Source organism: Symsagittifera roscoffensis, chromosome 1 (assembly GCF_963678635.1).
Source record: "Symsagittifera roscoffensis chromosome 1, txSymRosc1.1, whole genome shotgun sequence".
Lineage (NCBI taxonomy): Eukaryota > Metazoa > Xenacoelomorpha > Acoela > Convolutidae > Symsagittifera > Symsagittifera roscoffensis.
This window is the reverse complement of record NC_087062.1, coordinates 61,914,314-61,930,785: the sequence shown is the minus strand read 5'-3', so window position 1 is coordinate 61,930,785 and position 16,472 is coordinate 61,914,314. Positions and strand designations below refer to the sequence as shown.

Sequence of the window (16,472 nt, the reverse complement as noted above, 5' to 3'; positions counted from 1 at the left end):
CATCTTCAATTACGACAGGAAAAATATATTTTTTGTTACCTGATTTTATGTGAAAAATATCTGTATACAAGTTTGGGCTCCTTTCCCTGCCTAGTTCCAAAAACGTGGCCGACAACAGTATGATTTTTGTGTAATTTCCAGAAGCGGATTTAGGGGGGGGGGCGCGGACGCCCATCCCTCAGGAATTCGACCCCCTGCGGACTCAAAGCGTCCCCCTATGTACTATTTTGAGATACCCATTTATGACTCACTGACCTTAAAATTTTTCGAAAGGCGCATTTGGCGCCAATCTATACTAATTTTGAGGGGGAGAGCGAGCCGAAAAAATGCGATTTTTTGGTCGAAAATTTCCCAAAAAGTGCCTAAAAATGCTTTTTTGGCCTTTTTTCAAAAATTTAAGTCAAAATAGGCGCAGAAAATTGGGTCAAAATAGGGTCTTTATATTGGTCTGGGAGAGCTCAGAAAATCAATTTGGTCGAACTAAAAAAAAGTTCGACAAAATTTTCAAAAATTGTTTTAAAGTCCGCCCCCCCCCCCTCGAAAAGTTCCTAGATCCGCTCGCCTGGTTAATTCCCATTATTACACTAGCTCCTATAATTCGAAGGGAGATCTATCATGGGAAAGAACCCAATTTTGCTTCTCGCTATTTTGTCGGAACAAAAATTGTAATTGTTTTTTTATTTTTTTTGAACGGATGTTAGCTTTGATAGTTTCTGGAAAACCGGGGAAAATTGTTACCTTGACAAAGTTCTCATTTTCGGTGGAACAATTTTAAAGCGTTGAAAATTGTAGTCATGTTTGAAATATAAACTTTTATCTTAGAAACAATATTCTCAGTGGTCAGAGCAGACAGTGATTCAATTTATTGCAAACATTCTGCGAGCAAAGCCGGTCTTATTTTGGTCAAAACGAGGCTGTACATTTTAATATCACTATATATTCCTCCAATGTACCCTGCAGTATGCGTAGAAGCAACCGAGAAATTAGCAGCGTATCTTCGCACAAAAGGATACTGATAAAAGTAATTTTTGATGTCTGTATTGATTGTAAATTTTTAAATTTCTGTAATGTAGTAAATGTATATATGTCTGTTTTTTTTGCATAAGTAATGGCAATAGTGCAATCCGATGCTTAGGTGTCTCAAATGAGATTCGGTGGTTTTGAACCTGTGAATTTGGAGCCTTGGATCCCTAACATTATCTAAATACTTTGAATATCGGGTTGGTCGAGGATTCCTTGACCAAAGTATTACTACATAGAAGCCAAAAGTTTCGGAATCCCTGAAACGTTTTTGCCAGATTTTGCGGATTCGGTGACCGAATATTAATCATTGCAGAAGTAAATCCGCGGTTGAACAGATGCATATTCCGTGGTTTTTGCTTATGAATAAAGTTTCCTCCTGTATTATCTTGGCTTCGTGGAGTGGATGTCACTGGGGTATTAGCCCCGCTACTAAGTTCTAGGATTATCACGAAAGTTTTCACAAACGAAAAAAAACTCCATGTGCAAGTGTTCTGTTCGTTCCAGTTTCTTTCGAAGTAGCTCTACATATATTCGATCAGTTTTTTCTTCAAATGCTGTTCATCGAAAATTGATGACCTTGACTCTGTGCCCCGTCCTGTACAAGAATTTCAGTCTCTGCACTTCATTTCTTATCTCTGGGAGGACTAATCTTCTTCTTCTGTCTCTACCAACAATTTGTATTTCATCTGTGAATTTTACATTGTATTTTCCATTCAGAAGTCTACTGTACATAAGCAACTGTACATTGTATAAGTGTACTTTTGACCTTGTGTTTCAACTGCTTCAGAAGGATCAGAGTTTTGAGTAGTAGTTTTTTTGTGCTCTTCTTCTGAATACTTACGTTTGTATGCAACTTTCCTGAAGATCGAATTCAAGAAGTAGCTGAATTTTTAAGAGAAATGAACGTAGTGAAGACTCTTAAATAGGTCTTGTTGATTTTTTTTTCAGGAAGTCTTGAGAGTCTCTGATAACTACATGTGCATTCATGCATATTGATGCATTTATGAATGCACTAAGGTATAAAAAATCAAATCCACTTCCGAAACTAGAAATCGTTCACGTTTTTTTGCGCCATTTCGACGTTCGTATTTAACTTTTTGAGATTTAACTAACAATTGAAATTCATCTGCTGAAAGTGACGGAAATTGCACTCATCAAAAACGAACGTGGAAATGGCGCGAAAAAACGTGAATGATTTCTAGTTTCAAAAGCGGAATTTAATTTTTAGATTTCCATCGGAATAAAAACTTTACCTATTGATTCAGTTTTCTCTAGCTGGGTTCATGTTATCAAAAAAGCGCCAATCTTCAATTTTTTCTAGAAATTCAAAGAGCTTAATAGGCATCTATTTTTTTGAAATTCGAAAGTTTTTTCAAGAAAGTCAGTGTTTTTTTTATGGTTACTTGCGTTCCTTACTCTTTTCCAATCTGCGATTGGCTATGTTTGAGTACTTTGCCTTATGCAAATTCTACTTTTTGTTCTTAACATAGCGTTTGGGAAATGGTTTTCCAAAATTTCAATGATTTTGAAATACTCAACTTCCATTCTTTTCCATGAACATGGCTCCATAGGTTTTAAGGGTTGTCGGAACATTCAGGGCTTCAACCTGATACCAGCAGTCTTGTTGTGTTTAAATCTCCAGTTGACAGATAGTTTCGAAATCCGGCTTTAACTAAGTTACCATGTTTCTCGTCGCAGTTTAATTGATTTAAATCGATAAAATCAAATTGTCTGAGGGTGTTATTTTTTCCGCAAAATGGTTAAAATACAGTTAAGTATTTGATTTCTGAGATGCTTATTTTTGAAATCAGCTGTTGTTTATTTGAAGAGCTTGACAGAATATGTTCCTTTTAAACATCGTTTTGGCTCAAAGAAATCTGGGTTACAGAAACGGGACATAGAAGTTGGAACTTTTTGATTTGAACGAGCAAATGAGCAAATTTCAAATTGTGAGAAATTTTGATTCGACGGCGTAATTTATCCAGTATATCACAACTAGTTTTACAAGTGTTCTTGCTGTGAAAAAATCCTCGCAAGCAGTATAAGGAATTTGAATTTATGGGCTCCATTAGTTCTTAGAGCTGATGAGCTTGAGTTATTGTTTATTCAAAGAAAAAACTACATACAGAAATTGAACGAGTTACTTAGTCCGGCATCGAAAAACGGCTTAAGTTTATGAATGTTTTCGCGCTGACGATCGAAATAAGTCAACAAAAGAACGGTTCCAGCATTTTTTTCGAAAGTTAATGCTCCAATCCATGTACAGAATTCTTTTTAGCAGTTTATGTTGTATGCAAATTTTGTCCATCTTTCGCTATAAGCTCTCAAGAACTTTTAATGTATTTGTTGTCAAAACAGATATTACCGTTTTTTGACGCCGATCCATGTAACTCTTTCAATTCTGTTATTTGTCAGTTTTTGACGACATAATGAGTAATTCAAGCTCATCAGCTTCTCAAAGAACTAATTTGAGCCCACAAATTTCTTAGATTGTTGCAAGGTTATTGAACAGCAAGAGCACTTCTACATTTAGTTATGATATACTGGCTAGTGTATGCCTGCGAAACATTTTCTCGAATTTTGGCCCGTCTAAGGCCTTCCAATTTGTTTCATTTGGAATTTGTCAAAATTTGAACGCTATATTTTAAATAGTTGCAGAGAAAACAATAAAAACGTTAAAAAAATTGCTAATTTGCTCGTTGAAATCAAAAATTTGCAACTGTTTTCCGTGACTGTATATCGCGAATTATGCTCAGTTGAAGCAGTTGAAATATTATTCAATTGTGTTTGCGAGTTATGAGTAATATTTTCAGGTAAATTGGTATCCGAGTGATACTTGATGGCAACTGAGATGGTTGCTCTAAAATGAATCCACAGAACATCGCGTCATGCAGGAGTGAAAGGTGCGTTACATAAAAAAATATACCATGGAATCAACTTTTTAAATACTTATTATCTGTGTTCGGTTTTGAGTTATCAATAACATTGGAAAACTAAATTTTAAAAAATAAAAAGCCTGTTGAAATCTACAGGAAGTTGTTTGATCTTAAATGTTGGTCTCATTTGCATTCACGTCTCTTTAAATTCTCTTTAGAAATCCTGCTCTTTCAGGTGTTCTGACACAGCGGACCTTCTTTGTTACAAGTGCAAAATTCACGTGTGTTTCAAGTGCTCTGAAAAAAGAAGCTTTACAAATCAACCAAAATCTTCAACTGAAAACTGTGTGCATACCTTCATTGAATTAGCACCACAGAAATTAATTGACTTCGACTTAGACTTTTTCTCTGAAGGGTCATCATCTGAAGGTCAAATAGGAAAAAATTCTAATCCGATGTCGTCGGCAACTGCAGTGTTAGATGCTAACGTAGGCATAGACTTCAAGAGATCATATTCCAGTGAATCGTTGAATGAAGTGAACCATCCCGCTCATCCGGTCACGCTTAACTTTAATCCCTTCCATGGTGGCCAAAATGGAAGGACACCATCAAGACGGGAGGGAAACTGTTCGCCGCCCGAGTTTGACTCAATTTCGATACAAGATGAAAACTCAAGTGTCCCTCTGATTGACTCTGAAGAGCGATTGATGGTAGGGTTGTTATTGATGAGAAGAATTGAAATTTAAAATGATTTTTAACATAACAAATAAAATCATTTTAGTTCAATTCTGCGAGAGAGTTTGCACACAAGCTGCAGTGTACCGAAAATAATCCTGTCAAAGTTGTCTCCATATTTGGAAACACAGGTTGGCTAAGTTGAATAAAATGAGAAAATTGAATCCGTTTGGGAGTTTAACATAAATTCGATATTGTTTTGATTTTAGGAGATGGGAAAAGTCACACTCTAAACCATACCTTCTTCGGCGGGAAAGAAGTTTTCAAAACAAGCAGTTCTCAAATAACTGGAACAGTTGGTAAGTCTTATTATAAAACTCTTGTTAGAAGTTAATCGCGTACTTGATTATCTTGCATACTTTTCGGATTCCCATTCATGAGCGATGTTTTTCTCCTAATACCACAAGCAAATGATTTGTAGGCTAATATGAAATTTTCGCACTGATATTTTTAGGAGTTTGGGCGGCGTATGACCAGGACAACAAAGCGCTCATTCTGGACACTGAGGGTCTTCTGGGAGTGACAAACAATCAGAATGTGCGATCCAGACTACTAGTTAAAATCTTAGCCATATCTGGTTAGTAAATGTAAACATATGATGAAGATTTATCTGGACTGAATACAAATGATTCAAGTTATTAAAATGATTCAAGTTATTAAAAGTTTGTAAAGTTATGGTTTGGCATTGAGGGTCCATTTTGACCACTAATTTATAATTGAATAAAATTGATTGCTTGTGTCTGTTAAGATATCATCATCTACCGCACTCGGAGTGATCGTCTACACAGTGACACATTCCAGTTTCTGGGAGATGCCTCTGGCGCATACTTGAAGTACTTCTCGCCCGAGTTGAAAACCATCTCTGAGAACAGACGAGTGTCCATCTCCAACCTGGGACCCTCGCTCATCCTCTTTCACGAGACGACATTCACAGAACCTCTCAAGGACGATGGTTAGACGATTGAACACACTATTCATTGATCAAATATAGAAGTCGTGTAGGAACAGATTTAGGGGGATTCGATCCCATCACCGCTCAAAGGGTCTTCTTCACATGGTTCTATTTTACAACACCCATTTTTAGGCCGACCAACACTATAATAGTCGATTTGAAAAGAATTTATTTCTTACAGATGAAAGAGAAAGTTTCGAAGCTGGCATAGGAGTTCTTAGGTGCTTTTCTCGGAAAATGTTTCGTTTTGATTAAATTCACTTTTTGTAGATCCATCACAATGCTGAAGAAGATCCTTCATAAATTGAATGAAGCCGCTGTTAGGCAACTCATATTTTTGCAAGAAATGCTTTTCATGTTGTTTTCTCATTGGGGGTAGCTTTTCTCAACTTTGCAATAGGTGACTACACGACTACGGAGCAATTGAAGGAGCGCTTTTCGCAGATTGGCAGGTCAGCCGAGGGCTTCAGTTCCGTCAGCTACCTGGGAGTGAGGACTCCCTCCACTAGACCCATCACTGACTTCTCCACTCTCAGGGAGGAAGTGTGCACTGAGATAGGCAAGACTGCAGTCAGGTCCACCAGGCCACTTCACATAGTGTTCCAACTGCTTCAGGTTATTTCATGACTCCTAGTGAATTCATTTTTATTTTTCCGACTAGGGTTTTTTCGACCCATGTGAGGTACCTCAAGAAATGGGCACAGGAGGTTAAAAAATCGTATTAAAAAATTATAAGAGGTTATTCGGAGTCAATCAAAACTCAAGCAGTTGTCTCTAAGTCCACAGGAAAAGGTTCAGTGCAAATTACGTCGGGTAATTGACACGAATTCTCTCCCAATCTAATTTGCCTGCAATTTGCACATTATCTTAGGAGCGTCCTTTTGCAGCTTGTTAACTAATTCAATGGTTACTTTTACCTTAAAACAATAACAGAAAACTGGAGGAAGTGATAGAACGTTTTTTGCAAATTTTTGTACTGGGAACATTGTGCGTTTCTTGCAAAGATAGAAACAGGTTATGTTTGGTCTTCAATAGATGAATAAAAGTTTGAGAGGTCGTTTTTATAGTCAAGGAGCTGTGTGAAGGAGCTTTAACAGATATACGTCGTACCGAGTGTGGGTGACAACAGCCTAAGTTTGCAGTTATAAACAGTGTACCCCATGTTACGCGTCAGTTTTAATTTTGAACACATAGCGATGAAATTCAGTCGGCACATTGCAATAGATTCTGGCAATAATGAAACAACTTTTATAATAACAGTACGATGAAACAATTTTTATTCGAATTTGTCTAATTCACTATCGACTATCCTAAAATTTTGGCTTCCGTTCAGATCCTCTCATTGCTAAACGAACAAAAAGAACGACACAATTTGAAAGAAATGAAACTTTTTAAACGTTTTTTTTTTGTGGTCGGAACTTAGTGTGCTAATTGCTCAGCAACCGGCTATCCTTGCTATTACTTATTGTTGTTTTAGGCGCTGAACGAGAAGTTCAATGGACCAGTGGACAATATGGTAATGAACACTCTACCGGATGAGTACTTCACGTGCTCAGTCCAGTGCATGGCTTGCAAGTGAGTCACATTTTCTTGAGAAGCTAAGCACATCTTTCCGCTTTTTTTAAAGAAAAGGTTTCATGAAAAAACTTGAAATTTCTTTGCTTTTAATCTCGATAAAATCTAACAGATTGGGTTTCCAGGAGTCGGTGTCGACATAGCATGAACCACGTGAAGAGTGGCAGGAAGCACAGTTCGGATGTGAGGTGTCACTACCAGGAGCAGTTCCAGAACAAGACGTTCATCTGCAAACGATGCTGGCAGGACGGAGAAGACAGGGTAGTCATTCCGAAGACAGCTCAGTCGGGAGACAGTGTGTGGAGTGGACTGGCCAAGTACGCCTGGCAGGGGTGAGTTGAGTTCTTTTTTGCCCAGATGTAATCTTGTTACACAATACTATTCTCAGTGCCAAAAAAATTTTGATTTAAATTTAAAATTATCTTGCAATTTCTGAAATAGAAATAAACAATGTTGCCAATCGCCTTAAATTTTTTGAAAAATAATGGTGATCATCTTCCGGGCGGCTAATAGCTTCTTAAAGCATTCTCAAATCGAGGAGATGTAGGAAATATGTAAATTCAGCCAAAGTTTTAAATTCAGCCAAAGTGATATTTTTGGAACGTCAATTTAGTTTTTCAAGAACTTAGTTTCAGTCACAGCTCTGTGACTTACAATGTTGATGCTAATCAAAAGAATTTCGGATAAACCATCTCGGCAAAATTTATTGAGAAAGCCAATAACAAAGTTTCCATGAATGTTTTAGGTACGTTCTTGAGTGTCCCAAATGCGGAGTAATCTACAACAGTAGAAAATACTGGTATGGCAACAGGAACCCAGAGGAAGAATGTGTGCGAGTAGAGATAGCTCATGTATGGCCAGATGGCAACCAGATTTTTCAGGGTAGTCACAATGCATGCAGACAACTCATAGATGGGCTGAGCAATGTTGCTGGTACTATTTCGTCTCTCACAGCAAGACCAATAGGATACGTGTCTGACTGGGCTACGGACCAAGTCGCGCCTGAGTACTGGGTTCCGAACTCCGAAATAAAGGCTAGCAATTTCCCAAGTTTGCTTTCCTATTCAATTTTTTGCGCTGGGTACTTGAATGAGTAATTAGAATGTTTCGTTGTATGGAAAACGTTTCATATTGTATCAAGCAACTATTAAGTAAAACATCAAAGATTTTACTTAACGGGTTCTGTTATTATACAGGGCGTCAAGCTAGTATGCGAATTCTGTTGTTACTGCATGTACACATCAATTGAGTTAAATTGTCATACCCTATTCCAGGAATGTCACCAATGTAAACTGCCTTTCAAAGACACATACCAAGCTGAAATAGAAGGGGCAGGAGAAGATACGACAGTGTTCCAAGACGACTATCTCAACGGAAGATCGGCCAACAACAGCAACAACAATTTGATGAGTCACCATAGAAGAAGCGATTCTGATAGTCTCACTAAGCATCACTGTAGGGCGTGCGGGAAAGGTTTCTGCGACTCTTGCAGCAACTATCGAATGCCAGTTCCAGAGAGAGGCTGGGGAGATGAGCCGGTTCGAGTTTGCTTTTCGTGCCAAAACTCGAGGAAATCTTCGACTGCTAATGAAGGTGCGTATTAGCTGCTGATAACATTTTGGGTGAACTAATTTGGTTGTGGAATAAATTCCCAGCGGAAATAAAAAAAACAACGTATTACCCAGTTTTTTCTAATTAAGCCATTTTATGAAAAAATTGGCGACTCTTTTTCCTTTTTCCACACCTGTGAAATTTTACAGGTAAACTTACTAATCACAATTTCTGATTGTTACCAAAATTGGCATGCAGACTAATTAGGCAATGGCAAACATATTTGGTCATATACTTCATCTAGTATAACCCCTCGTTACACCATAAAATTATGCTTATGTGAGGTGGGCAAAGGAAACAGAGCCAAATTGGCAATCATTGAAGATACTTGAAATTGATAAAGCTTCAACATGATACGAAAATATTTCTCGGAAAAATGGTTCATCTAATTTTCTATCAAGGTGAGTGATTGTGAAATGACAAAGGTCTCCGCATCCCATAGAAAATTAGATAGTTCGAGGCACACTTTTACCTGTAATCGTTGCGAGGACAGCTTGAATGTTAGTGCATGTACATGTGGACAATTGGTCTTATGTCTTTAAAGCCGCTGCAGCCACTGGCCAAGACAAGGGAGTAGACGAGGAGGCCTACAGGAAGTTGAAGCCACGCATCATTACAGAAGTCGTGCGCAGCTCGGTGTCCGCCATATCATCTGCCGTTGAAGTCCCGAAAGGTAGAATCAACGACTTCAACGCACACTATGCTGATTTCGATAGTCATCAAATTTTATTGAATAGGTTGAAGGTTTTTCCGTTTTTTTTTGTTGGGAAGGGATGTTGCTGATCGTATTTTTACAAAAATATTTTTAAGGGTATTGCAATCGGGTACTATACTTTTTCCCCGAAAAGAACTTTGTTCAAAATACTCATCCTTCTCCTGGACCCGTTCATCTACTGGGCCTTTCTGTTGCATTATACATTATTCGAGCATGTTAGCATTTTATATATACGGCCTGCATAAAATTAGCTTTTTATGTTGGTTGTTGTTTTACCAACTCGTTTTGTTGAAATTCATTTTTTTTCTTATTTTTTGGCTCATTGGGTTTCGGTTTTTTTTTTATATCGAATTGGTGGCCTCTCATAGTTTCGTTTGAATTCCTGGTTGATTTATTAAACAGGTATTATGGAAACGTTTTTTCTTCCAGATGAGATCTGGTTTTTTTTTTTTTTATTTTTTTTTTTTGAGACGCTTTTTCGAAAAATTCGCTTTCCCAAAAAACTACCCGTCAGATTCTCATAAAAGTGGTACCAATGGACTCAGTAGCGTTTCACCTACCTGCCTGCATGCAATTTAGGGCAATTTTTACCCTACCCCACCCCCTACGGTCTTAGAAAAGCTTCACAACTCGGTACCTTTTTCACTTTTTGCCCATTTTTTTCGGAAATTTTCGATTTCCTCAAAAACTACCCGTCCAGATTTGGGATTAAGGGTTTAATCGATAGACCAGGTTGTAGGAAACTCCCATGCACAAGCGGCTGGTCCCTAATTTGCTTAGGGGAAGAGCTATAGACTTAGGAAAAGTCTTTTTTTTGATTTTTTTGCCTATTTTTTCGGAAATTATCGATTTCCTCAAAAACTACCCATCCAGATTTGGAATTAAGGGTTTAATCGATAGACCAGGTTGTAGGAAACTCCCATGCACAAGCGGCTGGTCCCTAATTTGCTTAGGGGAAGAGCTATAGACTTAGGAAAAGTCACTTGTTTGATTTTTTTGCCTATTTTTTCGGAAATTATCGATTTCCTCAAAAACTACCCATCCAGATTTGGAATTAAGGGTTTAATCGATAGACCAGGTTGTAGGAAACTCCCCTGCACAAGCGGCTGGTCCTTAACTTGCCTAGGGGAAGAGCTATAGACTTAGGAGAAGTCACTTTTTTGACTTTTTTGGCCTTTTTTCAAATCTTTCCGATTTCCTCAAAAACTACCCGTCCAGATTTATGATTAAGGGTTTAATCGATAGACCAGGTTGTAGGAACCCCCCATGCACAAGCGGCTGGTCCCTAATTTGCTTAGGGGAAGAGCTATAGACTTAGTAAAAGTCACTTTTTTGATTTTTTTGCCTATTTTTTTCGGAAATTATCGATTTCCTCAAAAACTACCCATCCAGATTTGGAATTAAGGGTTTAATCGATAGACCAGGTTGTAGGAAACTCCCCCGCACACGCGGCTGGTCCTTAACTTGCCTAGAAAAGAGCTATAGACTTAGGAAATGTCACTTTTTTGGCCTTTTTTCAAATCTTTCCGATTTCCTCAAAAACTACCCGTCCAGATTTGGGATTAAGGGTTTAGTCGATAGACCAGGTTGTAGGAACCCCCCTACACAAACGGCTCGTCCCTAATTTGTCTAGGGGAAGAGCTATACACTTAGGAATAGTCAATATTTCGGTTTTTAGGCCATTTTTTCAAACTTTTTCGATTTCTTCAAAAACTACCCATCCAGATTTGTGATGCATAAGCTTCTCTTTCACTTTTTTTTGCGTAGGAAGGGCGCTATCGACTTGAGAAACCTGAAATTTTAAAACAATTTTAAAATAATCAATATTAAAATAATCAAACAGGTCTCTCCAGCTTTCAGCTGGGCCCCTAGTACTGAAAGGAAATTTGTGTTCTTAGCGTAAAAGGGGTCTGGAAAAAAATGTTGTTGAGATTTTTTTTTTGGTATGAAGAGTTTCTGCTCAGGTTTTTCGGCTTTGTTTAAGTACCGATTGCTAATTAGAAATTCAACTTCAATCAACCATCTGGCACACAAGACGTAGAGGTAACAGAACTGCTTGAGACGTAAAAGGATTGCAGCTCGAATCTGAACGCGACCTGTGTTTTGGAACTGAGTTTTTTGTGCTTTTTTGAACTATCATCTTTTTCTTCAGTTTTCAGGTTCAGTTTTCTTCCAAGTTTGATTCTAGTCGAGATCTGTTTTTTGCAAACTGAAAATTTTCGGCTAGTTCAGATTATGGTCTGTCTGCCTATTTTTGTCGGTTTAGTTCCGCAGAAAGGACTTTCTTAAAATTTCGGCTTCTTTCTAGCATTTTGAAAGCTCCTTGTAAAATTTCTAACAGTGAACCTACTTTTGTTCTGCATTTTTCTTGCCCTTTTGTTGCAGTTTTAATAATATGTTTTAGCAAGAACGATTTTTTGAAGTTTCAATTTTTTAAATTTTTCTTTCATTTGTTTGTAACCAGCATTCTTTTTTGTATCGCAAATGTTGCGAAGCTCAGTTTCGCCTCTGTGTTAATTTTTATTCAAACCTAATGTAGTGTACTACTTCAAAGGAATTGTTTTCCAACTTAAGTCGCAACTAAAAATGCTCATTTGATAGCTTTTTTTGTATATTTCCAAGTAAAGCGTGTGGGGAGATGATTTTCACAAAAAAAATCTCAAAATTAAAAAAAAAATCATTTTATTTTTATTACATTTAATTTTTTCATTTTATTTCTGCTCCATAGACTGCTCTTTAAATTGAGGCATATTAGCTGGTAATTTTTTTAAAATAAAATTGACTGGTTCTATTAATGCTTCGCCTCTGTGGCAATCCTTGTTTTGTCCAAATATTTTGTGTTTGTTATACAAGATTAACGCGATGAAGATGAGGGCCTCTTTAGGATGTGAAAGGTTTTGAGGACCAAATTAGCATCCCCCAATTACGTTTAGGGGGAGGATGTTAACTTGGTTCTGAGTTCGAATTTTCCGCCAATTAGAACATTTCATTTTACACGCAGCGCTTAACAAATCTATTATATATTTAAATGCGGGCTTCACTATCTCGCCATGTTTAAGCTTTTTCAACGTATTATTTTTGCATGTTTAAGCTATATCGTATATTGCAATGGTTAAGAATTTTTTTTTCGATTTGCCAATTTGATTTTAATGGTTTTTTTACCGAGTTTAAATTAAGCATCCCAATATCGAATTAGGGGTTCCGAATTTGGCCTCCAATTTTGAATGCCCGAATCATTTTAGTTAACGAGATAAGACAATTTTGAGATTTTTTAAAAATTTTCAGAAATTTCAAATAAAATAATTTACAAAACTTGAAGTTCCCAACCCTGTAGTTGGGTACTGTCAGAGTACTCTAAGGGATTACAAACCTTGCCTCCAAATATGACTGTTCAAATCCTTGTAGTTTTCGAGATATGACGTTTTTTGTGATTTTTTCAAAAATTTTCAGAAAACTTAAATTCTTAGTGTTCTAAAAATCTGAAATTCCCAACCCTATAGTATGGTCCTGTCAGAGTACCCTCAAAGATTGCGAATCTTGCCTCCAAGTATGACTGCTCAATTCTTTGTAGTTTTCGAGATATGACGTTTTTTGTGATTTTTTTCAAAATTTTCAGAAAACTTAAATTATTATTTTTTTAAAATCTGAAATTGCCAACCCTGTAGTTAGGTCCTGTCGGAGTACTCTCAAAGGCTGCGAATCTTGCCTTCAAATATCACTGCTCAATTCTTTGTAGTTTTCGAGATATGACGTTTTTTGCTATTTTTTCAAAATTTTTCAGAAAACTTGAATTATTATTAGTTTTTTAAAAATCTGATATTCCCAACCCTATAGTTAGGTCCTGTCAGAGTACTCGCAAAGATTGCGAATCTTGCCTCCAAATATAACTGCTCAATTCTTTGTAGTTTCAAGATATGACGTTTTTTTTGTGATTTTTTCATTAATTTTCAGAAAACTTAAATTCTTAGTTTTTTAAAAATCTGAAATTCCGAACCCTATAGTTAGGTCCTGTCAGAGTACTCTCAAAGATTGCGAATCTTGCCTCCAAGTATAATTGCTCAATTCTTTGTAGTTTTCGAGATATGACGTTTTTTGTGATTTTTTCAAAAATTTTCAGAAAACTAATATTATGATAATTTTTAAAAAATCTGAAAATCCCAATCCTGTAGTTGGGTACTGTCAGAGTACTATCAGGGATTGCAAATCTTGCCTCCAAAAATGACTGCTCAAATCCTTGTAGTTTTCGAGATAAGACGTTTTTTGTGATTTTTTCAAAAATTTTCAGAAAACTTAAATTCTTATTAGTTTTTTAAAAATCTGAAATTCCCAACCCTGTAGTTAGGTCCTGTCAGAGTACTCTCAAAGATTGCGATTCTTGCCTCCAAGTATGACTGCTCAATTCTTTGCAGTTTTTGAGATATGACGTTTTTTGTGATTTTTTTCAAAATTTTCAGAAAACTTAAATTATTATTATTTTTTAAAAATCTGAAATTCCTAACCCTCTAATTAGATCCTGTCAGAGTACTCTCAAACATTGCGAATCTTGCCTCCAAGTATGACTGCTCAATTCTTTGTAGTTTTCGAGTCATGACGTTTTTTGTGATTTTTTCAAAATTTTTCAAAACTAATATTATGATTATTTTTTTAAAATCTGAAAATCCCAATCCTGTAGTTGGGTACTGTCAGAGTACTATCAGGGATTGCGAATCTTGCCTCCAAAAATGACTGCTCAAATCCTTGTAGTTTTTGTATATGATGTTTTTTGTGACTTTTTCAAAAATTTTCAGAAAATTTTAATTAAATATTTCTAAAAATTTAAAATTCCCAACCTTGTAGTTGTTTGCAGTCAGAGTACTCTAAAAAGTTACAAATCTTGCCTCCAAATACGACTGTTCAAATCGTTGTAGTTTGCGAGATAAGACGTTTTTTGTGATTTTTTGAGAAATTTTCAGAAAACTTAAATTATTATTTTTTTAAAATTTGAATTTCGCAACCCTGAGTTAAGTCCTGTCAGAGTACTCTCGAGGATTGCGAATCTTCCCTCCGATTATGACTGCTCAATTCCTTGTAACTTTCGAGATGTGAGGTTTATTGTGATTTTTTCAAAATTTTCAGAAAGTTTAAATTAATTATTTTTCAAAATTTGAAATTCCCAACGCTATAGTTCGTTGTTGTCAGGGTACTCTAAAGAGTTGCAAATCTTGCCACATGCGACTGCCAAACGCGACTGCTCAAATGCATTTAGTTTCCGCGATGTGACGTTTTTTGATTTTTTGAAAATTTCTCAAAGAACTTATCTACAAAGAAATTCAAAAAATTTGAAACTACCAACTCGAAGATACAACCTTAGTGTCGGCATACACCCTGGCGTCTCAAATCTTGCCTCTCAATATGAATGCTCAAATCCTTTTAGTTTCCGAGATAAGACGTTTTTTTTAAAAAATTTTTTTGGGAAACTTAGGTTTATAACAATTCACAAAGTTTTGAATTCCTAACCCTAAAGTAGGGTGCTCTCAGGGACTCTCAGTGGTTGCAAATCTAGCCTCTAAATTTCTGCAGAGGCCCATTAAATTTTCGAGCTGACGCTTTTATAAAATGGGAATTTAAAAAAAATTTAAAAAGTTTGAAATTACCAACCCTGTAATTGGGTGCAGTCAGAGTACACTAAAAGTTTGCAGATGTTGTGTCCAATATATGCGGTTTTTCATGAGTTGTCGAAAAATTTCGAAGCACTGGAGGTGCGTTAAACGCTAGTTTAATTTAAATTGAACGCTGGAGTGGAGGATCTTAACTTAGTCTATTTGAAGTGAGGATGTTAATTTGATCTGGTTTTTATTATATTCGGCGTGTAGGTTTTGCAATTTTTGATCGACTTTGAGTTAATCTAAATGCATGTTTTTTTACAAAGTCTTTTCAATAATCTTCTTGGATTTTTTTCGTTAGCACGAGATGCGTGAAGCTCCGATTCGCCTTTGCGTCTTAACGTACTTTGAAAACGTATTGCTTGTAGCGACTGTATTGGACTACACTAGACCAGCTTATTGGGTGGAGGATTTCAAACTGAAGAAGTGTAACTGTTGCGATCAGCCCTTCGACCCTGCCAAGTTCCGATTCCACCACTGCAGATGTTGTGGCAACGGTGTGTGCGATCCCTGCTCCCCCCACCGGGTGCCAGTTCCCATCAGGGGATGGGACTATCCGGTGCGTGTGTGTGCCATGTGCTACAAGAATGGAACTTTCTCCTAATAATTAGATACAGGCGTAGACTCATTTTTTCATTCGTCACTTTCTTCAAGTTGTAAATTCTGGTTTTTTATGCTGAACTGAGTTCTTTTACCTTTGGATCTCAATTTGTTTAATTTCCGACTGTGAACTGATTTTGAGCAATTTGCTGCTGGTTGTTAAGTGATAATATTTGATCAAATATGTTTCGAAACATCAGAAGTGCTGTGGTGTCGATAATGATTAAGATTTGTTTCTAATTAATGATTTTCAGTTTTGCGAAACTTCAGTGCAAAGTCGCATTAAAATATTATGCAAAGCTGCTATTTTGGTGAAGGTTGCTACCGCTATGGACACGTTGAACGCGTTAAACGTAGAAAGCTTAGATAGTGAAATGGTACTTGATATGGCTTATGGATCCTGTGATCATGAAATATGAATATTGTGCATTAATTCGGATTTGCCAAAGCTATAAGTATGATGTTTAATGTGCTATTGGAATCTTCTGTTGAGAGCATTGTCTTTTTTCACACAAATTTTGTCTGAATATTTAACTTAGTTTTAGATTATTTCGCCTAGATTAGCTGGTGCTCTATCTGAATACATTCCTATTTTAATTAAAATTTTTACTGCAAAATCTGCTAGTCAGTTAAGCTGGCGTGGAATTAAAAATTTTTCTTCTCATCAAATACGACTGCATAACTCGACTGGTGTCTTTGCTTAATTCAATGCTTTCGGGGACTCCTGATTTTTATTCTGGCTA

The 16,472-nt window shown here is 36.6% G+C and overlaps 2 protein-coding genes across 6 annotated transcripts in view; one reads left to right on the top strand and one right to left on the bottom strand.

The window, feature by feature from the left end:
- Positions 1-16,467, top strand: part of LOC134846936 (zinc finger FYVE domain-containing protein 1-like) — a 436,861-nt gene extending 420,394 nt beyond the window's left edge. The window contains exons 2-14 of one of the 2 annotated variants that reach the window (XM_063864381.1): positions 3,837-3,926; positions 4,135-4,609; positions 4,681-4,765; positions 4,844-4,933; positions 5,089-5,211; positions 5,383-5,586; positions 5,987-6,201; positions 7,064-7,161; positions 7,287-7,493; positions 7,907-8,195; positions 8,436-8,754; positions 9,317-9,445; positions 15,498-16,467. In XM_063864381.1, the coding sequence (XP_063720451.1) occupies positions 3,889-3,926; positions 4,135-4,609; positions 4,681-4,765; positions 4,844-4,933; positions 5,089-5,211; positions 5,383-5,586; positions 5,987-6,201; positions 7,064-7,161; positions 7,287-7,493; positions 7,907-8,195; positions 8,436-8,754; positions 9,317-9,445; positions 15,498-15,733 (2,508 nt within the window). In that variant the 5' untranslated portion in view covers positions 3,837-3,888 and the 3' untranslated portion in view covers positions 15,734-16,467. Of the gene's footprint in view, positions 1-3,835; positions 3,927-4,134; positions 4,610-4,680; positions 4,766-4,843; positions 4,934-5,088; positions 5,212-5,382; positions 5,587-5,986; positions 6,202-7,063; positions 7,162-7,286; positions 7,494-7,906; positions 8,196-8,435; positions 8,755-9,316; positions 9,446-15,497 lie in introns of both variants that reach the window. The other variant, XM_063864387.1, reaches the window with a different exon arrangement.
- Positions 1-16,472, bottom strand: part of LOC134846964 (elongation factor Tu, mitochondrial-like) — a 448,088-nt gene that overhangs the window by 65,384 nt on the left and 366,232 nt on the right. The window lies entirely within an intron of this gene.